At 39.5% G+C, this 27852-nt stretch overlaps 1 protein-coding gene across 2 annotated transcripts in view; it reads left to right on the top strand.

Annotated features, from left to right (window-relative positions):
• rorab (RAR-related orphan receptor A, paralog b) overlaps positions 1-27549 on the top strand; it is a 51047-nt gene extending 23498 nt beyond the window's left edge. The window contains exons 2-11 of one of the 2 annotated variants that reach the window (XM_055202492.2): positions 4744-4773; positions 18203-18288; positions 18415-18556; positions 20072-20488; positions 21172-21293; positions 23518-23650; positions 23771-23878; positions 23978-24088; positions 25529-25641; positions 25719-27549. In XM_055202492.2, coding sequence (XP_055058467.2) covers positions 4744-4773; positions 18203-18288; positions 18415-18556; positions 20072-20488; positions 21172-21293; positions 23518-23650; positions 23771-23878; positions 23978-24088; positions 25529-25641; positions 25719-25883 — 1427 coding nt within the window. In that variant the 3' untranslated portion in view covers positions 25884-27549. Of the gene's footprint in view, positions 1-4743; positions 4774-12313; positions 12478-18202; positions 18289-18414; positions 18557-20071; positions 20489-21171; positions 21294-23517; positions 23651-23770; positions 23879-23977; positions 24089-25528; positions 25642-25718 lie in introns of those variants that run through there. The other variant, XM_055202499.2, reaches the window with a different exon arrangement.
• Positions 27550-27852: the final 303 nt, after the last annotated feature.

Below are 27852 nucleotides of genomic sequence, written 5' to 3'. Positions count from 1 at the left end.
GACAAAATAACGCGAAAATTTTCCTATTTATATGTTGTGATTTGTATAGTCACACCGGGTACAAATAACAAGGTCATATGAGACACAGCGATCTTTTAACAGTATACATACTGGGGACTATATTCTCAGAAGACGAAGCACTGCTAATTGGGCGGAGTGATTTGCACAACTCTGACCGAACTCTCTACTCCTCACCAAGGGACTTCTCGGGTGCTGCGAGCAAATCACTCCGCCCAAGTAGCAGTGCCACGCTTTCTGAGAATATAGTTCCCAGTATGTATACTGTTAAAAGATCGCTGTCTCATATGACCATGTTATTTGTACACGTTGTGACTATACAAACCACAACACATAAATAGGAAAATGTTCGCGTTATTTTGCCACTTATTGGGAGCAGTTTGCAAGCTGGAGCCATTCACTTCCAGTCTTTGTGCTAAGCTAAGCTAGCGGGGGCTGCGTCAGACCGAGTTACAGCACACACGGAGATGAGAAAGGTATGTATGGACTTATCTAACTCTGGGGGATACGGTGAATAAGCTAAATTCCCAAAATGTGGGCGTGTTCCTTTAATAATCTATACTAGTGGAGAGAAAAAGCGGCCATTTTTGGTCAAGCATATCCAGAACTTTTGGTTTAGGTTTTGGTCCAGAATTGTCATTAAGGTGCATCACTATATATGCATACAGTAATATGTATAAATACGGTAAAGTAAGACGCTTTCATCAGATGCACGTGCGGTGTCGCGGTTACACGTCTGGCTCGAAGTTAACTTCCGGACTCGGCTTGTTTAATAGTTTGGCTAGTGGCTAAACTGACCTTTTCTATGAAAAAAAATGTTTTGGGTACACTGGTACACTAATTTTACACCGTAATGTTAGCTCTGTGTAATGGTTATACGCTTGAGCTTTGATTTGAATTAAGGTAAAATGTTATTTATTTTGCTTGTTATCAGAAATAATCTACTCTAGAAGGACTCTGTTGTTACTTTAATGCAGAAGTTTAGTTTGGGCCATGTAAGCAATTTGCTGCTGAAACCATCTATATATACAGTATTTTTTTCAAAGTAGGGACCGTCTGACCTTTGTGTAAGGTTTCAGCATTATTACAGTCTAATCCGCTCAACCCTCAGCCATTTTTCATGCGCGTCCACATGCTCTCTGTTCTCAGGAGCTAAACTCAGCATGGAAGGAGTATTACAGGGAAATTTCAATGTGAACAGACAGAAACAAAGACACTCAGGGGGACGCTGCTCGACACTAAGACCGAGAAGTTAAACCAATTAGAAATGGGTGGAAAGAACAACGGTCGGAGATCTGCTGTCATTTCGCTGCTGAGCAACATCAGATCTGAAGCTTCTTTTCACTTAGCATTGTAGAGACGAGAGGGAGACAAAGAGGGAAGGCTTTCTTCACGCCTCTCCTGTTTCATTTCATAAATAGATGGATAAATAAAGGTTCGCAGTCAGCTCCTCTCTTTGCATCATTCCTGTTTCAGCTGCAAAGGAATAATGAATGTGCCTCTGCCTCCTTAAAAGCAGCAAGCCAGATCGTTTGAAAGAGATAGCTAAGAAAAGAGAAATTGTTTTTATCGGTTTAATAAATATACCAGTTAATGCATCAAACAGTTATATTACCACCTGATGTTCAATTAGTCAATGCGTATAACTTATTTGTTCTGGGTTGGAAATAGGGCTGCACGATTTGGGTAATTTTTCCCATTGCGGTTATTGATGCTAATATTGCGATGTGCGGTTGCGATTATACTAAATGGTATCATGAGTCAACTTGATGCGTTTTAAGGAAAATCCACACACAGTTTAGCTAAAATGTGTATTTGTAAAACTAGAAATGTTTTTGTATTGCCACGTGATGTAGCAACTGCTCAGTGTCAGTAATCCTAAATCCAAAATACTGCCATACAACAGATGTAGAGTTTTTTTAGCTACCAGATCACTGTCAACCTCCTCTGCATCCATCTTCGCTCTGGTATAAGTGACGACGCACACCACACATGTGCATGCCACACGTGCACTGCCTTTTTTGTTAGTTTTTCTTTCTTTTTTTAAACAGCAAGGAAAATCATCAAACGTTATCAGAAAGTTTGCGTTAACAAGTCCACATATTTATTTATTTAAAATAATTGCAACATTTTGCTGTCATATAATCGCACAGGCTGACATCGCGATTGCGATGCGATTAATTGTGCAGCACTAGTTGGAAATTAATTTTTACAAACAGATGAAAATTGTCTTTGGCACATTTTGCTAGTTAATACTTTGTTGATTGTCAGTTGCCATTTATCGATTCTATCTTGTTTCAACAGTATCGCAAGTTATGAGAGATGGTGTTTCTCTCAGATGGACACTTTGCATTACAATAGCCGCCTTGGCTGTAGTACAGTAGCCCTGATTAAAGGGAGTGGGTGGATTAATGGTGATTGACTGTGCTGGCCGGAGTTACACTGAATGTAAAGGCCTCTGATGACTTGGGATTACAGAGAGCCCTCAGCTCGTTCGCTTGACTGCATTATGCACTATGTGCTATTTCATTATAAGTGGTTGAGCAGTATATCAGTCTGGCTCATAAATCTGCTGATATTTGGCATTCTGAGATTATCGCAACAATAAGCCAACCACAGATTTTTAGGATTATTGCTTGGGTGGAACTATACTATATACTGGTATTAAAGCAGAATTGAAGCCTAGACATTCTAGCCTGTTATCACTGGTAATTTATTTATTTTTATTTTGCATTTTACTTTTATTTTGCATTGCACAATTTCGATAAATTAGATTGATAGTGTGTTGAAGCGGAATTTTCGTAATGGTCTTTGATGGACTCATTTAACCAGAATGCACTGTGCGAAGCCATTAGCTCCACCCACTAACCACTGATCGATGCAGCCCTCACGGTACATTCACATGGGGCATAAGCGTTAATGCTTAACGGAAGACTTGTCTGAAGCGTGGCCAACAGCCAATCACAGTGGCCGCTACACATGCTCTGGTCTTTCATAAATGTAATTGGCTGGCTTTGCCTAGGTTATTTGCATAAGGCGATCTGATTGGCGCTTGAAAAGTTGAGAAATGTTCAACTTCTGCCGCGAGCAACGGCACTGACGCGGCGCCGACGGATCCACAATTCAGTTTGGCAACGCATGATGTCACCCATTAAAAGTGAATGGGAAGCGTTAACGGTTACACCCCGTGTGAATGCACCGTCAGGCTTGTTTGACCCCATGCGGCGCCGCAAGAACCAACAGCCGGATGACGTCAAAGTTCTGCTAGGACGATTTTAAAGCAAACTCCTCCGTATGATTTCGCGAATCGCTCTCGCGGTACTTTGACGTCATCCAGCTGTCAATTCTTGCGTCACCATATGAAGTCGAACAAGCTTAACGTTACGTTCACACGGGGTGTACGCGTTAATGCTTCCCATTCACTTTTAATGGTAACGTCATGCGTTGCCGAACTGTATTGTGGATCAGATAGCCTTATGCAAATAACCTAGGCAGAGCCAGCCGTTTATGGAAGACCGGAGCATGTGTTGCGGCCACTGTGATTGGCTGTTGGCCACGCTTCAGACAAGCCTTCCGTCAAGCGTTAACGCCTCTGTCCCGTGTGAATGTACCGTAATAGCTTCTTTTACCACCCAACCTGCTCTCAAATCAAGTCAACTTGAAGTTAGCCAGCAGACGAACCCAACCAAACAGTAACTCCGCTTTTACCGTCTCTGAAGGGGAAATCACCAAAACCCTCGATAAAAGATGACTAGAACCTGTGCAGTATGTGGATGTAAGGACAACAAATTCAGGCCACCGGGAGTTAGTTTTTATTGTTTACCTCAACGCGACCCTCAGTTGACACACCACTAACAGATTACTCGAAAATTAGAATATGCAACCAGCACTTTCGTCAGGAGGACTTCGATTACTGTTTTTCACTCAGGCAATGTAAAATGGTCAAAATATCTAAAACATCATTTGGCTTAGTGGTTGCTTGTTTTGTGTAACTATGGTAAACATACTACGTAGAAAGTTATTATTATGTTATTATTATCAACACGAGCAAAGCAAGCTAACGTTAGCTCAACCGGTGCAGCTGTCAATCAAAGAACGATACATCTACTGTCAATCATCTCGCCTCAAGAGATTTTCAGAACGTTCAGAATATGTAGTCGTGTCTTTTTATTCCAGTGATTTAATGACCCGTCAAATCACAGTTACGGTAGCAGTTAAAAGCTTTAATTTGAGTTAGTACATTTGATGGGAGCACAATTAACTACTGATGAAATATAGTGTTGGAGCATAATGTTGTTTTAGGGTGGAGTTCCGCTTTAAGACACTTTTGATCAGATCTTTAAAATAGTAGCGCAAATTATTTCTCATTTGTGAAAAGAGATGAAAACCAACACACAAGTTTTGTCTTGTGATGTTTAACCCTTTATGATTTTCTTTTTTCAGTGGAAAACAAAAGATGTTAGAAATGATGTAAGATACTGAAAGCTTCATGGTGGATGAAACATACAGTAATAAGAATCATGCTAAAAGCATTCATTGGCAATGCTGACAGTTCGTCTTTGTTGATAAACTTCAGTGGTGAATCTTTTCTCATAGTTAAAAGGGTTTTAATCTGAAATAATATATTTTCTATATACATTTATTATTTTGTGGTCAGGGGCAAGATAGTGTAAACAGTCACATGCTCTGTTTAATGTTATTTGTTTCATTTCTTATCTCTTACAGATGTTTCCTCAGCAAAGAAAGCACACACATGTAAGTACTGTTAAAGCAATCCTGTGGCAAAAGTTGTTTAAATGCAAATGAAAGATGTTATAAAAATTTTAAATGGCTTGAGACACTAAAGTTTCAAAGAGGATGTTGACGCTCATTTTGAAAACCATCTTCACCTCGTTCTTTTTTCGGTTTAATCACATTGTTTGGTTTAATGTGGGAAAGTGACAAGAAGCATGCTTTGATCTTCGCGAAAGGCACGTATCAGATGACTACGATCATTACCTCAGTATAAACAGTGCTGTTTCCCACCAATTCCCATCAGTGAAAACGATAAGGATACTTATAGATGCTACAAGTGTGATCCTTATAAGATATGCTTTGCTGTATCTTCATATACCACACTTTAGAGTTGTGTTTACCAAATTTGGAGGTCAACTTTCTTCCCTCCTCTCACACTGCAAAAACCATGTTTACATTCACACTTTCAACACACACCCCAACATATGAGATAAACCTGGGTCAAGGTGAGAGGAGCTGCTTAAAAATATCTGCACACCAGTGGGAAGCTTCTGCGGTTTACCAACAGACGCTTCCTGTTTGTGCACTCAATGATATGAAATCCCCTTTACTGGCTGAGAGGTCCCGTGTGGGCTTAAATATACTGGAAGCGAAGTGTTAAAAAGCATATTAAAAGACGTGTGAAACCAATCAAACTAGAAAAAATTCCTGGCCTGCTCATTAGTTTCATATTGTGCATTCAGATTCACTTTGGCTTTTCTGAAATAAAATACATTTCCGTCCATGCATACCGTTGTGTAAAGAGTCACCGTGGGTGTTTGCACATGTGTGTTTGTGCATGTCTGTGTGTGTGTGTGTGTTTTGGTGTTTGCGTTGGAGACGCCAGGCAAACAAGCAGCAGCTGGGCGCGTGTATTAGCATGTTTTGCTAAGTTAAACCCTGCCCTGTGAAAGCTTGGGCTTAGGACCGCACCGGGATTTATTTCTCCATAAGAATCTCCCCAGACACCACAACCCCATCCTCACACTGCTGTCATGCCAGTGAAACATGAGACTTGCAGAAACAGCTCCAGCATCACTATTTCAACTATTCAGTCCTCAGTTGGATAGCATGTGGGCGATCTTTCTAGAAGCTGTGAGCTTTGGAGGTTAACATTTAGACACAGCGACTGCTCTCGGGTCAAAAGTTTTGGTCACTTAAACAGCTTCTTTGATGGACCTACGTTGAAAATAACGTGCTTGATTTTTAAATATGTGGCATGACACGATGCTGCGCTTCCCAGCTGGCATGCAACAGGCTTTACAGGTAACAAGACCGATGTAAAGATTGGGAAACTTTTAAATAGGAAGATCAAGCCTAATTATAAGCTTGTGACACAAAAACATGCACATCACTTTATGTAAACACTATATTCACATTCATTAATTATCTGAATCATTTTATTTTGATTGAAAAATGTGTCCATGTAAACATAGCAAGTGATTCGCTTGATGCTTGGCTCAGTTTGGCTTTTTCTTGGAGACCAATTCAATATAGCGAATTGGAGAAGTACGAGTTGTGCTGGGTCTTGGCCAGGTCATTAGCATTCAGATGGCCCTGTTCCCATCAGATTCACCCAGAGTGTATAAGGCTACATGCACACATGTGTCCATAGCGCATGCACATATGGGTAGAATTCCAAATAAGCCAGTTATCCTGTAGGCAAACACATGCGATTTGAAATCACTGCTGTGTTCCCGATGGCTCTTTTATATACCGTATGGTTGTATAGTAGAGATAAAACAGTAATGATTAACTAGTGGTTGATATATTTGAGCATCTATAGGCTGTTGGCACTTATAAAATACATTATGTTCATATCTGTCTCATAGTCATAGCTTGCCGATCTTTGAAAAAAATGTAACATACCATTTATGAAATGACATGTGTGTGACAGCATTTAAAAAGCTGACACCTGAAAAGATAGCTTTGCTGATTATAATCGGTGCAATTTAGTTTGAACTTGTCATAACATGCAGCTCATGTCCGGTGTGTAACTGTAGGTGGTTGTTAATGGTTTTCAAAATGTTTTGCAACTTGACACATTACAAAAACAAAATTTAATTGATCGGACCTTGTACAGTCACAGGTGTGTGCGTACTGGCTATTTTACAATGGCTTAAAACATTGTAATGATGTACCATGTTTATGCACATTTGTTTAAAATAATGTTATCTTTTAGTTTGCGTCTTTCATATGTCATTTGATGGTTTTAATTTTTTATATCTTTCATTTGATTAGATTAACCAAAAATATGCATTATGTAGTACACAATATAATTTTAATTTGAAAGTAAAACATTGTGACTTAAAGGAATATTCCATTTTCTTAAAAGAAAAATCCAGATTATTTACTCACCACCATGTCATCCAAAATGTTGATGTCTTTCTTTGTTCAGTCGAGAAGAAATTATGTTTTTTGAGGAAAACTTTGCAGGATTTTTCTCATTTTAATGGACTTTAATAGACACCAACAATTAACACTTAACTCAACACGTAACAGTTTTTTTCAACGGTGTTTCAAAGGACTATAAACAATCCCAAACGAGGCATAAGGGTCTTATCTAGCGAAACGATTGTCATTTTTGACAAGAAAAAAAATGCTCTTTTAAACCACAACTTTTCGTCTAGGTCGGGTCCAGCGCGACCTAACGCAAATGCGTAGTGACGTAGGGAGGTAACGTTACATATATAAAACGCACATTTGCGGACCATTGTAAACAATAAACTGACACAAAGACATTAATTAGTATCAGTTGACATACAACAACGTAGGAACGGTCCTCTTTCTCCACACTTGTAAACACTGAGGCAGAGTTTCGCGTTCGTCCTCTGTGACCTCTTGACGTGATGACGTATTGCGTGGGGTCACCTGGGTCACCATCACGACCAGATCTAGACGAGAAGTTGTGCTTTAAAAGTGTATATTTGTTATTTTTCTTGTCAAAAATGACAATCGTTTTGCTTGATAAGACACTTATGCCTCGTTTGGGATCGTTTATAGTCCTTTGGTGGTGAGTAAATTATCTGGATTTTTCTTTTAAGAAAATGGAATATTCCTTTAAATACTGGTGGTTATATGGAAGTTCATATGAGATTTTGGACACACCACCTCCAAAATGTTATTGATTCAAGCAGTCTTTCATAGTTTAGACTTCTGCTGTTTATCGCCATTGCTATTATTGATAAATTGTTTATTACTAATTTCATATTAAACACTTGCACTAGTAAGTTACTTACAGTCAAACAGAACCGAACCTTTACTCTTACACATCTTTTTATTTAACATTTGATAAGGGGGCAGTTTCCCAGACAGTGTTTAGATCAATCCAGGACTAGGCCTTAGTTATATTAGGACTAGGGATGTGCATTTTTTCATTTCGATTAATCCACAGGTCTGAAAAAAGAGTACTCGACTAACTGGGGGAGGGACAATCAAAGGGGCGGGGCGTATACATCATTGTGAATTTTTTTATTTATTTTATTAAAAACACTCAAATAAAACTTAATTTTGAAGAAACTATGACATAAAAATGAACACATACCACATACTAGATTATTGATTAATTAAATGTTTTAACAGAAACCTCTAACAGGCAAAGCTGCGTGATGAAGTGAAACTAAAGGGTTAATAAACACAAACTGATGCGCTTTCTTTATGACGCACTCAACATAATATTAAGCCTTTTATACAACATAAATGTATTATACAATACGCACAACAGGCGCAACGTCATAGAATGTCTCTGAACAGGTTCACGCCCACTTTTGGGGGAAAACAGGCTAGACCTTCCATTGACTTCCATTCAAAATAGCGGAACAAAGTACGTTCGTACACAGCCGGCAAGTGTAAATAACTTATGAAATCACTCAGATTAAACATGTTGAGTAATTATCTGTCCACCCTGTTTGCCATAGAGCGCGAAAGATACATTAACACATTTAATTTGGTCAATATAAAAACATGTCCCTTTCATTCTCAGAGCATCAAATTTGTGTAACAACGCTCCCTATTGGACAGAGGTGTCTTACCCGGACATTTACTCGTACCTCATCGAGTCAACAGGGAAGCAAGTGAATGATTTTACTTCGTATTTATATATTATGTCTTTATATTTAGAGTAATGAGTGCACTTTTCCATCGAGCCATACAACTAACTGGCTTAGCGATATTTCCAGCAATCACTGGATGGCGTTGTTACACAAATTTGACGCTGTGAGAATGAAAGGGACATATTTTTATATTGACCAAATTAAATGTGTTAATGTATTTTTCGCGCTCTATGGCAGGCAGGGTGGACAGATAATTACTCAACATGTTTAATCTGAGTGATTTCATAAGTTATTTACGCCTGCCGGCTGTGTAAAAGCGTTGCTTTGTTCCGCTATTTTGAATGGAAGTCAATGGAAGGTCTGGTTTTTAATCCCCCAAAAAGGGGCGTTGAAGAAATTTACAGTCAAGTTCCCGGATGTGCCGGTAGTCCGTATGTGCATCTATCTGCACAAAATGCAAGACTTAAACTAAGTTATGTACTGGACAGAAAGTTTAACTCCCGTTGTGGATGTGCTATCATTTTAGCGATTAGCTGTCGTGTCGTCCTCTCACCTGTTCTCAGTCAAGATATGCTCGTATCGCTCTCTGGTATCTCTTCAATCTTAGAAAGGATGTGTTAATTTTTTACACATCTTTGTGCGTTAAGCTTTTAACACATTATTTGTAATTTTAACACATTATGTGTCAGTTGTGTTAAAAGTAACACAAAATGTGTTGTTTCAATACTAGCACCGAGATGGGTGGATTCTGGGACAACGCATTTAGTGTGTTGTCCCAGAATCAACACTAATGTGTTGTTTTTAACACATTCGTTCTAAGAGTGTTGACATTTAATGTTTAAATATGCGATTACGGCCCTGTACATTTTGCATTTGATTGACTGTATTTTCATTCTACCAAAGTGAATCCCAAAACCATGGCATCCTTTTAAACCATAGTGCCTCAGTGATGTGAGTTGTGTTCGGCTTCACAGCATTGCGCGTTCAGCGTGTTGCCTCGACGCGGGTGCGTGGACTAAAGCAGGGTTCACACCAGACGCGGTAGAGGTGACAAGCGTGACTGATTTAAATGTGAAGTCAATGCAAAGGCATGATTAGGCATATGGCGCGGTACGCTCGGTAGGTGCGGCACGAATGGCTCAGAAAGCGTAGCACGAATGTCGCGTTCCTCAAGAATAGAGCATTGCCGTGGGAAACGCGCAAGTTAAAAAATCTGAACTTCGGCGGATTTCCGCACCACGTTAACCAATCAGGACCTTACTGTAGTAGTGACGTGATTACAGAAAGCGAGCGCAGTCGCAGAAGCCCCTCCCATGATGCGAATTTCCGTGTGAATGTCTTGAGTGACTAGAGTTTTACAAGCGGCTTTCACGCGCGAATGAAGCGAATAGCCCGTTTTGCTTCGTCTGCCGCGGCTGGTGTGAATGCACCATCAGACAAAGATACAGATTTTGAGGAATAATCAATTATTTTGGGATTGTTAATGGACGTACCTGAGTGGTAGGTTTGTGTTTTTTCAGTTTGGACCTTTAAAGGGTAACTGTACTGTCAAAAGAAAAACTTCAGCCTAAACGCTAGCATATAGCATTAACTAGCATATAGCGCTAACTAGGGATGTCAAATTATGCAATTTCCCATATTCGATGATCTTTTAAATTAACGATCAATCAATCGAATAATCATTAACAGTATTAGTGCAATAAGCCTTTACTGCAGTGTCATAGCCAATGACATAAGAGTGTGCGTAAAAACGCCAGCTAAAAGATTTTATTTTGTCTAAATAACATGCTAGTGGGATTGTAAAATGAGTCAATGTAGTTGGTGTTTTGATAAGAATCATCAATTTAATCTCGTAATGAAATATAATGACTAATAGACACAGTAAACTCCGCCTCATAACGGGCACTCCGAACAGTCGGATGAAAGTCCGTGCGTCCATGACAAAATAAAAGTTTCATTATCATAAAGTGTTATTTTTCTAGTTGTTCACCTCGCTTTTCGAGTCATTGATACACCGCTTGTTGTAATTATGTCCAAGAAGCACACAAAGGGCACTTTTCCCGTCGGCACCTCAGCTTTAGACCTGCGGCGTACTTTCAGCAAAGATGCTTATATTATGAAGACTTCCATTAGAAAACCCGCAACAGTGTTTAGTGTGTAGCGCCTCAGCCAGTCAATAATGATGATCAATGATATATGTTGTGGGCATTCAGAGTGTAACAACAGTCAGTTACAGTTTACATTTAACAGTTTCTTACCAGATTTTAAGTTTTACATTTTAATCTGTTTAAAAACAGCTTCTGATCTCCTTCCCTGTGTAAAGCAGCGTTAGCAGCGTTGCTATGCTAATCTTGCAGGCTTTCTTGAAGAGGGTCTTTGCTTTCAGTATCCTAACTGTGTTTAGATTTTCGGCATCGGACCCTCTCAGATCCACTGCGGATGCCATTTCGTTGCATTAGCAGCGAGCCTCGCCTCGCCTCGAATGAAGTTAAAAAACCCAAGAGCGTGTTTGGCATCGAGCATCGTTGTGATCATGGCTAGTTTAACTTCTTCGCGCTTGGTTACTTTTTTCACCAGCTGTGTATGTGCTTTGCGCAGGCGCCGGACACACGTGCTTGCTTTTTCGACAATCGTTAAGTTTTATTGATTTAATTCTTATCGACAATTAATCGAAGATCGATTAATTGTTAACACCCCTAGCGCTAACTCAGCAGTCACAGCTTTGCGTTGTATTTTAGCATTTTAACAACATTGTAATTCATTTAATGTGTAATTTAATGTTGGGGCGTATCATGACTGTAACGTCACGTTCGGTGTTATGTTGAGATTGGCATGTTTACCATCGGTCTTTTGCATGTTTATAAGAAGGTGGAAACAATAGTGTTTGAGGCTCACGATATGTCTTGTATATACCATGTACAGAACTCTTATTATTCATGTATGCCTAAATACAGATTTACGTTATACGGCACCTTTAAGATATGTCAGCACAAGGCATTTTAGTCTGGGACTAGGTAAACCGCCCCTTAGTGAACTAAACTAATACTAAAAAGTACTGCTTTTCCCGGATTTTCCAAGCTGACCAAAATAAATGTATTCATGACATTGCATATCTTCATTTGAATGTTTTTTAAATTTCAATTCCACAGAGATGTGTAATAGCAGTGTTTATGTATGTTGGTGTACAACACGCTTATTAAAGAGGAAGAGGAAACAAAAATACTTTGTCTCAACTCACACTGTGAACATTACACGCAGGCTTTACATTTTCACCTCCTGTAGCTTCCTGTAAATAGGCTAATAAAATATCATGTTGCAATGCAAAGTGAAACAGCACCAGCCCTTTAAAACTAACACTCAGTCAACTGAAAACTCGCTCACCTTTCCCCTATTGGATAAAACGGCTGTTGCTCAAAGCAGCTTGAGGGGGCGGGACGAAAGCGTCTGAGTCCTTATGTCACGGTCACATGGATTCTCATGCGGTAGAGGCGAGAGGCAGGAGGCAGAGCAGCGCTCAAGTCAGCAACACAAGACACACACGCTGCATTCGAACCTGCACATGACTAGAGAGTTGACCTTTCATCTGCATGGCCATAGAGCCTCAGGATGTACTTAATGATCACAGCCATGAAAGGTAGGATAAGTTAGGATAAACCTTGGAAATGCGTGTGTGTGCAATGTTGCCTTTCTTTATGTTTTTAATGTTTTAGGCTGTTCATGTTTCTGGCTCGCATGTTCAATGTGTTTGTTTTGCTTTTGAATCGACTTGTGGGCTGCCTGAATCCCTCTTTTGCATATTCATTTACATGCTTTGTTTGAATTTGAATTGCAAAGTGAATATTGGACGTTTTGTGATTTATAGTAGAACATAAATGCCATCAAAGACCGTGTGGGAATATTCGAGACTGCAGAAATGTAAAAATAAGTTTGTGAGTGCCCAGTCAAGTGATGTGCTGTGATGCCGTTTGTCTGACAGCTCATACACGGGCGGCCATGTTGGCTGTTTGGAACGACATGGGAATGTTGCTACGATGATTGGGGAATGTTGTTCCACTGACCTATTTATGGCAGAGGCTGAAGTGGACTGCCATAGGACCGCCCGGTTGTTTATTCCACCAACGGCTGTGTTTTGCTTAATCCCCCCACCCCCACTTTGAATCACCATGCACACATATACACACACTTATGCACACACATATACACACGCAATGCAAAGTCTTGCTGGCAGCTGTCATTATCTATTAGCGATAAGGTTGGTGCTCTGAAAGGACCGTAATGTAAAAGTCTCCGTTGCTGTTTCGCAGCGATTATTTGAACCCTTTTGATGTGTCCTCCTACAGTGTTTTCGAATGGAAGTTTTGTTATCAATGATCAGTTGTGTGAGGTTGTGAAAGTAAATCTTTTGGCCGATCTGCTGACATTGTTGTGTGAAGACCGAGCTTCAAGTTGATCCGACACGTCAGGAACAAACCAAACTCACGCACAGGAACACACTGGGCTAATTAGAAGTTAAATGTATTAACTAAAGTTGTCTGGAATTAAAAGGTTCAGACATAATTTGGTTATAGCGAATCATTTGTTCTTTTTGTTAAATGGTTTCTTTTACTCTAATGGCAGATAATGGGAGTGATGAGTGAACACATGATGATCTGTGGATAAGTAAATAATGACAGTGTTTACAGAAAGCTTTTATTTGATGGCGGCGTAAGGTGCGCTTCTGTATGAGACTGTGTCGACATAATGTTCCTTTCTCTTTGTTATGATGGAGGGTTTGTCTTAAATCTATGTGAGTCAGTGTTATCAACAGATTACAGCAGACCCCAAACGCTGGGAGGAAGGGTGGGAACACGTGTGTTTATGTGTGTCCGTCTGCAGGCTTTGGCTTTCATTTTTCCTACATAGACGATCAGCACTTTCACAACAGGAGAGAAACCAAACACGTTTAACCACAACATCTCATGAGGAGGAAGCGGCATATGCAAACAGAATGCCTGTATGTGTGTGTGTGTGTGTGAGAGTTTTTATTACCTGTGCGTGTTTGTTGGTTGCGCACACACACACACTCAAATGTTGGTTGATTTATAGGCACGTTTCTGTAAACCGACTAAAATATCATTTGTGGCCCTGTCTGTGAAATCCAGGCTGAAGTGTCATGATCGTACTCGGTCAATGTTTTATATTTTCAAAGAATGATCTATACATTATGTAGGATCAGTAAATCACAAAAAGAAATTTAGCTGGGATTTCACAGACTGGGTAACTTGTTGACTAATAATGTTTTTTTACTGGTCAATGCTCAATTGAATTGAATTTTTTTTAGTTAAGGTGTTAGGTGTGGGCAGGGGCGTGGCAATCAAAGGGGTGGGGCGCAGGCGTCATGATGAAAATTAAAATATTTTTATAAAAAAAACACTCAAAACTTAATTTTGAAGAAACTATGACAGAAAATGAACACATAATAGATTATTAATGCATTAAATGTTTTAACAGATACCTCTAACGGGAATAGCTGCGTGATGAAGTGAAACTAAAGGGTTAATAAACACAAACTGATGCATATGTTGTAAAACGTCTGGAGAATGATGATAGATAGCACGAAGATTGTAAAAATTGATTATTCCCCACTATTAATTACATTATCTTAAAGGAGTGTAACTACTGTAGCATGTAAATAATGGACATAAATAACGTGAGCGAGAACGCTCAACAATTATATCGAATCAACAGGCACGTGCAACCTAGCTAGCAGGTTGATCAAACAACAAAATCACCAGCTAACTTACTTTAAATTTGCAAGAACTATAGACTAATAAAATAATAGGCTTAAACTATAGACTAATACAATAACAGGCTTAAATAAACCCAAAACATAAGTCCACTTACAGATACGTTTTATCAACTGGCTTCAGACAGTGACAGACCACGTCTTTCATTTCGGCCGTTTGGCGTGCGTGCCCGCTCGTGGTTTGAAGCGTGTCCACGCTATTCTCCGAGATGCACTTGACGGCCTTTTGGCCTTTTTTTTGGACGACCTAGTTGAGGCAGTAGGGTTTTCCAGCTTAGGTGGGCCACCCGAACTGCAAAGTGCTGCGGGAAACTCTGATGTTGATACTGTCATGCAGTATCTACACATGATGGCGTTTCATATAATGTAGATATAGTGCAGCTTAAAAAGGGTAACTAGTGTGCACAAGAGCACTTTTCTACAATTAAAACTGTAAAATTCAATAGAAAATGTGAAACATTTTTATCTGTTCCTCAAAGAACCATTTAATCAAAGTTTCTTTAAAGAGACATTTTTAAATAAATTTGTATGTAAGGAATAATTGATGACGGGCCACTGAACTATTCGAAAATATTGCACACCCAAGGTGGTAATGTGGAAAGCGTGTTGTTATAGAGTGTGTGTGCATCAGTGGTGGCCGGTGATTTCTTTTTTCGAGGGCGCACGATGCAAAGTTCATCACAACATGTATGTAACCCGTCATGTGTGTGGTTCGTCATTTCAAAATTTCTGTTCGGCACGTCGAGTTATCCTATGTGCATCACGTGTTTTGTCAAAATAAGTGCCTGCTGCAGACACTCCGAACACATATTTTGAATTTGCGCCCCTCGGAAGAGCAGTCACCAGCCGGCACTGGTGTGCATTATTTTCAAATAATTCAAAGGTTTGGAGTTAATTATTCAACGTATACCACGGTTACCACAGACATTGCTAAAACATTGCTCTGGTGGTTATTTCAAGACATTTGACAGGTTATCAAAAAATAATGCATACCCGTGGAACATTTTGGAGAAAAACAAAGGGCACTGATGTATTTTAAGATATGTCAGTGTTTTCAGTTTGGACTGCTCTTACGTTTATTTTAGTCTAGGACTAGTCGAATCCCTGTCTGGGAAACTGCCCCAAAAAGTTTAATATGTGGCATCATGAAGCACCTTTATTTTTAAGAGTGGCAAGTACACGTGGTTTGTGACCAATGCTGAATTTCAAAATGGACAAACATCGGCCTGTGCTGTCCAACATATCCAACAAACTCATCTGTTTGTGTACACTCGTGTGTTGTGCACAAATCATGCGTTTTCATGATCAATAGCGACAGAAGAGCAAAGGGAAAGATGTCCATTTCTTTCCCAAAAAACAGATCTCTTTATCTATCTACTATATGGCTTTTTTTAAAAACATTCATTCAGCAGCTCAGTAAAAGCTGTGCACTTGCATGAGACTTCAGCAGTTGCTCGGGGAGAATCCTGCGCCTTTGATGTATTAATCCATAATTCAGACCAGATTAGTGTCTTGTGCTTCAGAGTAACTAATTATTGCCGATTGGTTTTACATATCTAATGAGAGAAAGTGAGGATGCTCTTAATGAACACGCCAAGCAGAACCAAAGGGGATTAAAGGCCTTTCTGTAATCATGAGAAAATAGTCGATCTCAAATAGCCCTGCTGCCTTCGCAAATAGAGTCTCCGTCTGAAAAATGCACGAATTGCGCCGGAGAGAGAGAAATGGAAAGCGTCCTGATGGTGATGAGATGTGTTTTACTTTTTCATCCTGAGCTGCATGCGCCTCGGGGCTGCCAGAAAGACTGCATCTCCTCTCTAAATGGATTTCTCCTCAGCTCTATTCCCCCAGCACTCCTCTCGACATCCTCTCGCACCATCTCTGCGCTCTCCTCCACAGCCAACCGCAGCGGAGCCGCCGAGGGGCTTACGCACCACTACAGCGCACGATCCAACACACACACACACATCCGCCATCTCCAACTAGGAGTGCATTTTGACTTTGATATTTACCGAAACGCACCACAGTGCTGTCATGAGCGAGCTTTTGACTCGAGGGAGGATGGCATTGTCATGCTGTAGCTACACAAATGAATCTTAGATGTTAGTAGTGCAGATTGCACTTACAGATGATGCAAGTCCCGCGGCGATTTCAGCAGTCAAAGCCAATTCTTTTTTTTTATAGCTTGAATAAAGTGTTTTATGTGCTGCAAGCCTTGATTCGTTTTTCTCTTGTTCTTTTAGCTAAGGTCTGCGGTTAAAGTCCTCATTTAACAAGCACTGGCATTGTTTTCTGCATTGGTGATCTCAAAGGTCAGATTTGCTGTAAAATTAGCCTGTATGTGATTATGGGCTCTTTCGGTTTATCACTTGAAAGGAGTTAAAGGTTACTAAAGGGGCTTTACCAAAGGAGCAGAAGTGCTGGATCTAATGTGTCCTATTGATTTGAGAATTATAAAAGCACTTCTGTAGTCTGAGACTTTAGATGTGCCGTTTAGTCTCTCGACTAAATCTGCAGTGTCATTTCTGCACCAGATGGAATAGAAAGGCACTCCACCTGTTTTCGGTTGTTTGGATAGTCCCACCTTAAAGTCTCTTTGTTCGAGACAGTGTTTTTGTGTGTACGAGGCCTAGGAGAAGACTGGATGTGCAGTATGCTTTCAAATATAATGATTTATTTAGAGCTCTGCATTACATGTGGTGCTATAAAAAAAATTATTATTATATATACAGATAATTTATTATTGCATGTTAAAATTGCCACTTTGTAGGTGTGAGCAAAAATGTGCCGTTTTTTGGTGTGTCCTTTAAATGCAAATGTGGCGGTTCTGCACTAAATTGCAGTGCTGTGGTTGGATAGTGCAGATTGAGGGACAGGTTCGGTGTTTTGCACTTGGGGCCCTGTTTTCAGATTGTTTATGATGAAGATGCTTTCCAACAGGTTTTATCGTAGTTTTTGTCCAACTTCATTGACTTGTATTAGATGTGCTATGAGGTACGGGATTACTCCGCTCCTGGAACGTTGTTTGTATTCTTGCAATTGGCGAAAGGTGGATTATCGCCACCAACTGGACTGGAGTGTCTATTATTCAAACTCTCAACGGAAGAATGTACGGGTGTGAGGCGTTTGGAAAAATAGGTCCACAAGTTTACAACGAATGCTAAAACACCTGTTTGAATGCATCTTTTACAGCGATTTTTGTGTGAGCATATCAGTGAACACCCCTGACCACTCGCTGAGTTTCACGTCTTTGTAAACGAAAGTTTAATGCATTTTAGGAAGGATTGTTCCAGTGCACCTATGCAGCCATTGTAGAGGTGGGAGGTGATACAACAAACACCCGGAAATTCTCGGGGCAGCCGCATATGTCCAAATGTCAGTCAAAACCGTATCATAAACAATCTGAAAACAGGGCTTTAAGTGTAAAATACCGAACTTGTCCTCTAATGTTGTGTGTTGTTTTGGATAGTTTTTTCATTGTGTCTCAGTGCCATTTTACGTCACAGTTATGTCCTTTTCCCAACCTCTGTAATGTCCTTGTAAACTCAGGGTTTTTTTCTCTCTCTGCCTGCAGCTCAGATTGAGAGTATTCCCTGTAAAATCTGTGGAGATAAATCATCAGGGATTCATTACGGAGTCATCACCTGTGAGGGATGCAAGGTACGACAGTCAGGGGAATTACAGTCTTTTCACTCAGATGCCGATCCATTTTGATACGTATAAATATTCGTATAATAACAACTGCACAGATGCAAGCTAGAGGTGACCTGCTTCTCTCTTTCTCAGGGTTTCTTCAGGAGGAGTCAGCAGGGCACTGTGTCATATTCTTGTCCTCGGCAGAAGAGCTGTCTGATCGACCGCACCAGCAGAAACCGCTGCCAACACTGTCGCCTGCAGAAATGCTTAGCAGTGGGGATGTCGAGAGATGGTATGTTTTTACCTCGCAGTGTGCATGCGGCTGGACGTTTAGGATTATGTAGAGAGCTTCACTTTTTTAATGGCCTATGACTACAGACTTACCGTTACTTTAATGATGGTATATTCTTCTGTAGAAGCAGGAAATCCACCAATCAGATAAATCGCTGTTACCATGGAAACTGGAATAGTGGAATTAAAGCTCCCTTACAGTAAACAGCATAATGAACATTTCGACATTCTTAATCGGCTTCTGTATACTTTAATATTATTTTTTAATTTAATATTATTTTAAATTACTCAGGAAAGAGGGTGTAGATTGTTTTATCCGTATTTTAACTCATTCATTTTCTTTTAAAAAATCCAGATAATTTACTCACCACCATGTCATCCAAAATGTTGACGTCTTTCTTTGTTCAGTCGAGAAGAAATTAGGTTTTTTGAAGGAAACATTCCAGGATTTTTCTCATTTTGATGGACTTTAATGACCCCAACACTTAACAGTTTTAATGGCATTTCAGTTTCAAAGGACTGTAAACGATCTCAAATGAGGCATAAGGGTCTTATCAAGCGAAACAATTGTTGTTATCGGCAATAAAAATAAAAATATGCACTTTTAAATCACAACTTCTCATCTTCCTCCGGTCCTGTGACGCACCACCGTGACCTCACATAATAAGTCATCATGTCAAGAGGTCACGGATGACGTATGCGAAACTCCGCCCCAGTGTTTACAAGTGTGGAGAAAAAGGACCGTTCCGAAGTTGTGGAATGATCCTAATTAATATCTTTGTGTCAGTTTATTGTTTAAAATGGTCCGCAAATGTGCGTTTCATATATGTAACACGTGATTTCGACGTCATTACGTAATTTTGTAAGGTCGCGCTGGCTTGTCACACAGCCAAAGAAAGACAAGAAGTTGTGGTTTAAAAGTGCATATGCTTTATTTTTCTTGCCAAAAATGACAATCGTTTCGCTAGATAAGACCCTTATGCCTCGTTTAGTATCGTTTAGAGTCCTTTGAAACTGCATTTTGGATGACATGGTGGTGAGCAAATTGTCTAGATTTTTTTTAAGACTAATCCTTTAAGTATTATTTGTTTGCATACACCCAGGGCCAAGCGGATTTCTTGTAACACTTTTACATAATTTCACCAAAGATCGGCACCCTAAAATTATTAAACACTTTCCTCCTGAAATTCACACTTTGTGAGGGATCAAGCCTTCAATCTTGCAGTTATCAGTCATCAACTTTAACCACTACACCACTCACTATTATACTGTATGTACTGTACCCCAGAACCTGTATATATCTATGACCACTTATTTGATAAAGATTCATTTGATCTAAAGTGCCTTGCAGTGCTTTCAAGATATATGTTAGGTGTGTTTCCTAGGAATCGAATCCATGACCTTTGTGCTGCTAAAACAACCTTGTTGCTTATTCCATAAAAACTCCCTGTTTTAGGCACACTGTTATTTATGTCATCAATTGTAAATGCATTGATGTGCTTGTTTTCTCTCACAGCTGTGAAGTTTGGCCGCATGTCTAAGAAGCAGAGGGACAGTCTGTTCGCAGAGGTTCAGAAACACCGTCAACAGCAGCAGCAAGACAAAGTTGGTAAAGATACAGACGACGGACGGGAACCACAGCCTCCTGGAGAGGCGGAACCGCTCACGCCCACTTACGCCATCTCGGCCAATGGGGTCACCGAGCTCCCCGATGACCTCGGCGGATACGCGAACGGTCAGACCCCGGACGGGGGTAAGGCCGATTCAGCGATCGGTGGATTTTACCTGGACATTCAGCCCTCTCCAGACCAATCGGGTCTAGACATGGATGGCATTAAACTAGAACCTGTGTGTGACCTCAGCTCAGACTCTGGCTTAGATCAATATTGTTGCTATAGCAATGAAGACTCTTCTCCCTCTGACAGTGATCTGGGTAAGAGTTTTAAGCTTTTATCAGACGGCTCAAATGCAATCTCAACACTTTCTACTTAGTTTAGTGACATTGATTGTAAACATGGTCAGATGTTTTAAACTGAGCTGGTAGTGTTATCGTATACCAACTCTTATTGGTTGCTGAAATCTGCAGGATTCAGTGCAGATACTGTGTGAGCCTGCTAATAGTAAAAAATATGAAAACCATTTTAAGTTCATTTTTGAGTGATCATATTGCTTTAAATGATGAAAGACTGAAATATTAGTGCAGTTTTATCACAATTGTGCTATCATTTTTGTTTGCATCATTTCATAAGCAATTACAAAAAGGAAAACATTATTATATTAAATGACATTGTGCCATCCTGAATAATTATAAAGGATGCTGCCGATACAAGAATGATTGACAGCTGTGGGGTTTGAAACAGCAGGAGTCTGTGAACTCTCCTCCACAGTCCATTTAACACGACATTAGTAGGAAGTGCCTCGTTTACACAGACAAGTGAAAGAGTCACAGAAATCTCGAGCGTCTTTTTCACACAAAAGAAATGGTTTCTTATTGCGAAACGCTGTACTTTCTTAAACGGACAGTTACATTTGTCATGTTTGCATTTCCCAAACGCTGGAATGAAGTTTGTGTGTCAGCTCCAGCTGTTTGACTCTATTTGTGTGTTTCTGACACAGACCATCTGTCAGAGAACATCTGCAAGTCTCACCTGGAGACGTGCCAGTATCTCAGAGAAGAGCTAAAGCCCAGCAACTGGCAGACAGTCCTACAGGCCGACCTGGACGCCTACCAGAAAAAGGTGTTTGGCTATGGTTGTTTGGCTTTGTTTACACCTGGTATTTATTAAAAGTTGTCTCTGGTGATCTGAATGGTTCGGCCAGCAGAGACGAACTGCTGTTTACACCCAGAATTATTGCACGCCTTGTGTGTGAAAGGATAATTAACATTGTTAATTTTGTTAATTGTCTGTATTATTCTATAATAATTGTCTCTATTATTCTATAATAATTGAATCGAAAGCAGACACTTATTCAATTCAAATGTAGTTTTGGGCCAAAGACAAAAAACGGTTTGGCAAGATGAGAATCTTTATAAAAATCAGGTTTATTTTAGTGCACATAGTGTATTTATTTTGATTTTATGCAATAAAAAATTACAACCGCCAATTGCGCCACAAAATGAGAAATAGTTAATATTTTATTCACCTTGATAGCATGTTAACTTAAACCAAAAAAAATCTTTTTAAAAATGTGTTTTATTTGGTTATTTCTAAATGTAAATTTTAATGTGTTTTTGTAATATTTGTCTTGACATATGCTGAAATCAGCTCTGTTTTCTAAATAATCTTTGACAAATGTTGTAAAAATGTATGTAAAAAATCATATTACACTAAACTAGATGTTTATATATTATTCCACATTTTTTATGAATATGTTTTTTATTCACCTTTTTATTTTTGTTTTCCTTGATGGCATGTAAGCATAATCATAAAAAATCATATAAAATGTTTTATTTTATTAGTTATTTCTAAATGTAAATCCAAATTGTAATATTTGTCCAGGATATGCTGAAATCAGCTCTGTTTTCTGAATCATCTTTGACAAATTATGTAAAATTGTATGTAAAAAAATTATATTACATTAAACTAAATTATTATATTTTATTCAAAACTTTATGAATATATTTATATTTTCATTTAAAAAATACTAGTTACACCAATTGACAGACTGGTTACACCACATTGACATTTTTTGAAATTATCCCCCAAATATTCTTTAAAAAAAATAAAACCAGAAATATTAGACTTTGTCCTTTAAAAAATAAGAGAATGTATGCAATTTATCTGCAAATTTATTTTGAAATTTTAACCCTTTTACACTTAATTGAACCATACGGACACAAAATAATTAATGTCACGTCATTGACCCTTTATAGCACTTTTTATGTTTTTGCATTGTTGCAATGCAGCTTTAAAAATGTAGCATAAAGAGTAAATCAATTATAAAAAAAGTAAAATTATAAAATGTTTTTTATTTACTGTTTTCTACATAAAATCCTCCAACAAACTATAAAGATCATTCTGTAAAAAATAACCATTATATATTTAATATTGATTGAGTAAGATCATGCAAAGATTAAAATCTAACTTTGATGCTCCTAATGTACAGTACCTCAATTTAAAGGCACACCATGGAACTTTTTGGTCACTAGGGGCGCTAGATATGTATTTTTCACGTCTAGCGCCCCTAGAGGCCACAAGCGCCGCAGCACTGTCGCAAAGGAAAAGAAGACAACTCTTTAGGTCACAAAGTCTGCGGGGTGCCTTCCAGCATGTCTTATGAATATAATTTCATGGGTTTTATTTTTAGCTCACGTAGCTCACGTTTACAAGCCAATTGTAATGGTGGTCACCTGGTTAAAGTTTATATAAAAAAAAATATTGCCTTAAAGAAGAATCGAACAAGTCACTCTCCACACTCCCCAAGTAGCCTCCAGCAAAATTCACATTCAGAAAAAAAATTATTAGTGTTCGGGCGCCAGACAGGACTTATATACTCGTCCTTCCTTTTATTCTGTCACTTTCCCGTTTTCTCTTTCTGGTCTCCTCTGACAAAACCTTAGGTTTCTTTTTTTAGTTGCTGCTTCGGCCATGACAAAAACATCAGGAAAATAAATAGTTGCGCTCTCACGTCCGAATTTGACGAAGTGGAGAAAGTGACGTATGCCGTAAAGCAGTCGAATTTTGTAGTTCTTTTTGTGCTCGGGTTACTACCCGAAACCCCAAGTTTAAAAGTACGAGCAAACAAGATATAGACCCGTCAGGCTACTGTAGACATGTCATTCAACCTATCGATGTACCATCACAAGAGTCTTGAAAATATATTATCAAGGTTGAAAAACTACAAAGTGTCACTTTAAACAAATTCATGCATGTTTTCTTTTATGTATGAATGGATGGGTGGACTGATGGATGGGCATTTATTGATCCCTGTAACATACAGTCTATCTGCACTCTTGTCTAGTCTCAGGAGGACATGTGGCAGCTGTGTGCGGTTAAAGTCACTGAGGCCGTGCAGTATGTGGTCGAGTTTGCCAAGCGCATTGATGGATTCATGGAGCTCTGTCAGAACGATCAGATCGTGCTGCTCAAAGCAGGTACGCCGCAGATGAAAGTCTGCACAGCTTCACACAAACCAACATCAACACATCAGTGAAGTGACAAACGGTGGCAGAGCCGCTAAATACTAATAATAAGCGTGGTTTTCTCTTCCCCAGGTTCTTTAGAAGTTGTGTTTGTGAGGATGTGTCGGGCGTACAACTCCCAAAACAACACAGTCTTTTTCGACAGCAAATACGCAGGGCCAGAGGTCTTCAAAGCTCTGGGTGAGCATTAAAAGCTGTTATTTCTTTTATACAGACGGAAATAGCACATAGAAATGTGAAGCGCTTGCTGATGTTTTGTTTTGTTTCGTGTTTTTTCAGGCTGTGATGATCTTATCAGCTCGGTGTTTGAGTTTGCTAAAAGCCTGAGCTCTCTGCAGCTCACCGAAGATGAGATCGGCCTCTTTTCAGCATACGTGCTGATGTCTGCAGGTGAGAGGGGAACAATAAAGACAACGTGCTTCCCTTATGAAACACAAGCTGAATGATTTTTTTGGGTGTAAAGAGTTCATAACCACCTACTCTTGTGCAAATTGTTGAGTTAAAATATCATGACTTTTTTCATGTTTAAGTGCTATAATTGGGTTCCCAGTGCTTCTATCAACAAAGAAAAAGGTGATAAAGATCAACCCAGTAACTTTTGATAAACCACTTTCTGCAAGCATGTGAAAAAATAGATAATTGAAATTTGGCTCCACTTGTGATGTCAGAAAGGGATAATACAGCCCCCTAATCTGCACTATCCAACCACGACACTGCCCTGTAGTGCAGAGATCAGCTCATTTGCATTTAAAGGCAGGGTGCATGATCTCTGAAAGCCAATGTTGACATTTGAAATCACCTGAACAAACACGCCCTTACCCCAATATAATCTGGACCTTCATTTGATAGACCCGCCCCACACATACTCAACCCATGCAGTTATGTCGGTTAGTAGACACGCCCCTTACTGCTGATTGGCTACAAGTGTGTTTTTGTAGTCGGCCCAACTCCCTTTTCCAAAGTGTTTTTCTATAATCATGGACAAGCACACGCCGATAATAGCACATTTTTGCTCACACCTACAAAGTGCCAATTTTAACATGTTATAATAAATGATCTATATGGTATTTTGACCTAAAACTTCACATACATACTCTGGGGACACCAAAGATTTATTTTACATTTTTAAAAAAGTATTGTAAAATGTCCCCTTTAAAGGTGCAGTGTGTACATTTTAGCGACATCTAGTGGTGAAGTTGCGAATTGCAACCAACGGCTTAGTCCACTGCTCACCCCTCGCTTTTGAAACACATAGAGAAGCTACGGTAGCTGGCACCGGACAAACATGTCATCGTCGGAAACAACTTAGGAAAAAAAGTAGAAAAATGGCGGCACAAAATGGCGACTTCCATGTAAGGGGACCCTCTTTGTATGTAGATAAAAACGTCTCGTTCTAAGGTAATAAACACATAACGGTAAAAGGTCTTTATTCACCCCTGATAATATAGTTTTGTATATTATTTTGCATTTCTGTCAAGAGATCCTTCTAAAAATTACACACTGCACCTTTAAAGGGCACCTTTTATGCAAAATCCACTTTTACAAGGTGGGACATAAATGGGACAAAAAAATCCACTGCTCCTTTTTAAATCCCATTAAATCAAAGCACTGTCATTAGACATGCTGTTTTGATTCTCTTGTTAATGTGACATCACACTGATGGAGCCCCGCCCACAAATAGTTTTACGAATGATAAGTGGAAAATATGATCTTTTTGTGTTTCATGAATGAAACCAAATGTGAAAGGGATGATCAGTAGAGCACTGTGGTTTTCGGTGGATGAATTAAGTAGACATTAACATGATGCTGAACTCTGTGTGTCTACTATAGATCGCTGCTGGGTGCAGGAAAAGACCAGAGTGGAGAAACTCCAGCAGAAGATCAAGGTCGCCCTGCAGAATTTACTACAGATGAACCAAAGGGACGAGGGAATTCTCACAAAGGTACGACTTCCTCCTTAAAAGCACGCATAACTTTCACATATACTTATCTGACCTCTCGTATTTTTGATCCCCTGTAGCTGGTCTGTAAAGTATCCACTGTCCGGATGCTCTGCCGTCGTCACATGGAGAAACTGAGCGCGTTTAGAGCTCTGTACCCAGAAATGGTGCACACGCGCTTCCCTCCGCTCTATAAAGAGCTGTTTGGTTCGGACTTTGAACAGGCTCTGCCTCAGGAGGCCTGAACGAGAGAGAGACTCATCTCGATGCTGCACGAATCCATAAAGAGAGACTAAGAGAAAGAGAGACAGAGAGAGAGATAATACTAACATGCTGACAAGAACTCTAAGCTCACTTCAGCCTCGGATCATGTACACTGCATTCTCACAAAGCACTTCTTAGAGTCCAGCTGCACTTTGAACTCGTCCCTCTGGCCATGCGCCCGACAGCTGGGTGATCTGAAGAACAGGAAACATCAGACGGTTGACAGAAACTGTCCTCGGGGTGCCGGCCCGTATTCTATCTTTTAGCGTCCCAACTGCATGAGATCTCAGTGTTGAGAGCGAGCAGACACGCCCACTGCGTGTCTTTAAATACCCCAGCGGTGCCCTCTACTGGTTATAGAGGGTAAATCAGAGACAGGAAATGAACGTCTGATGCTGAAATCCCTGTCTTTCTCCACCGGTGGCACAATGTATAGCCCATGTTGGTGCTAACTTGACAGCACTGCCCTTTTCTGACCTCTTCCACTATTCGGACCTTCAGCAGGGACATCACAGGCACAAACACTGCCACGGCCCCTGGAGAAAACAGCGGAGACGCACAAGGCATGACGTGGGACTCGAACCTGAGACCTGAATCACTATTGTAGTGAAACGTTGACTGTCGTGTTTTCATGATCAAATGGCATATTTTGAGGCAGTGAGTTCAACTACACGCATATATATGTATGTACTTGCTATATGGTTAGTTAAATCATGCAATGTATGATGTATAGAACCTAACAAAAGGTAGCACTTTGTGTTTTTCCCAGCAATAAACAATTGAAATTGTGCGAGAGAAAAAAATCTGAAGGAACGTGCTGTTGTTTTAGATCGGTGAGATCTAAAATGTTGTTTTTTTCTGTGTTTTGTTACATTTCTGTCGTTTAAAGCCAGCTCTCTGTGTCTCTAGATGGTGAAGTGACACCCTGTTGTGCCATAGTGATTGTGTAATTAGATTTTCATCAAAGAGAGTTGTGTTAAGAGATGATTGACAGGGGCATGTGTTGACATTCCAGGAAATCTTGCAGTTTATATTAAATGTCATTAAGTTAGAGGTGGTTTCAATGTATTTTATGCACACGGTACTGCAGCTGAGCAGAGAAAAGGAGAGACAGAAACGATTGTCTTTCTTATCTTTGTAGCTTTGTGCACAGGCTCTTTCTAAACAAAACACCCAACAAGATGTCAGATCTTTGTGTCAACACTTTTGTGCCCTCGACCGACAAACACACAAACCAAATTTGATGCATTTAGCACAGAGCCAACATAACAAGGACAGCAATAACCTTTAGTAAAGGTGTTCCAATCTAACATTTGCGTTAAATGTTTTTTGTAAGGGCTGGCACTGCTTTACTTGTAGTATTGTTGATAGTATCTGATGTCGTGAAAGACAATCCATTAAATATCTGACCTCATTAAAGGGTATATTGGAACTGCTCAGGGAAACTATTGTTTTATAGTCGAGGCGGCCAATGAACGTGTCGGAGACTGCGATGGTGTATGAAAAATAAGTGTGCAAAATTTACAGTAAAATATTGTGAAATTGTTTCGTCCTCTTCTAGCATCAGGGTCAGCCATGTAAATGAAGAATTATCCCAAAAAATACTGAGCAGAAAGCAATAATAGTGGCATAATCAGATTTTGCGAACGGCATTTACATGTGAATAAAAAAAATGCGAAACGTCGTTTTAAATTTGCTTTGGATCTCCATGATATCATTATTTCCTTCCTGTTTCTTCAGAGACCTTATTTTGCCTGTGTAATCTCTGTGAATATCTTTTCAATCACCCTGTTGTTGTTTGTGTTGGTAATATCTAACTTTTTTAGCACTTAAATGGTTAGTAAACTGATTTCTTTTACGCTCATCAAATACATTGATTTCTGACATTGTCAAGGTTCAGTATGACTTATTAACTGTTTATTATTATTATGACACGTGTAATGTTTGGTG

This window comes from Misgurnus anguillicaudatus, chromosome 21 (assembly GCF_027580225.2).
Source record: "Misgurnus anguillicaudatus chromosome 21, ASM2758022v2, whole genome shotgun sequence".
Classification (NCBI taxonomy): Eukaryota; Metazoa; Chordata; class Actinopteri; order Cypriniformes; family Cobitidae; genus Misgurnus; species Misgurnus anguillicaudatus.
This window is presented reverse-complemented; position numbering and strand designations above follow the sequence as displayed.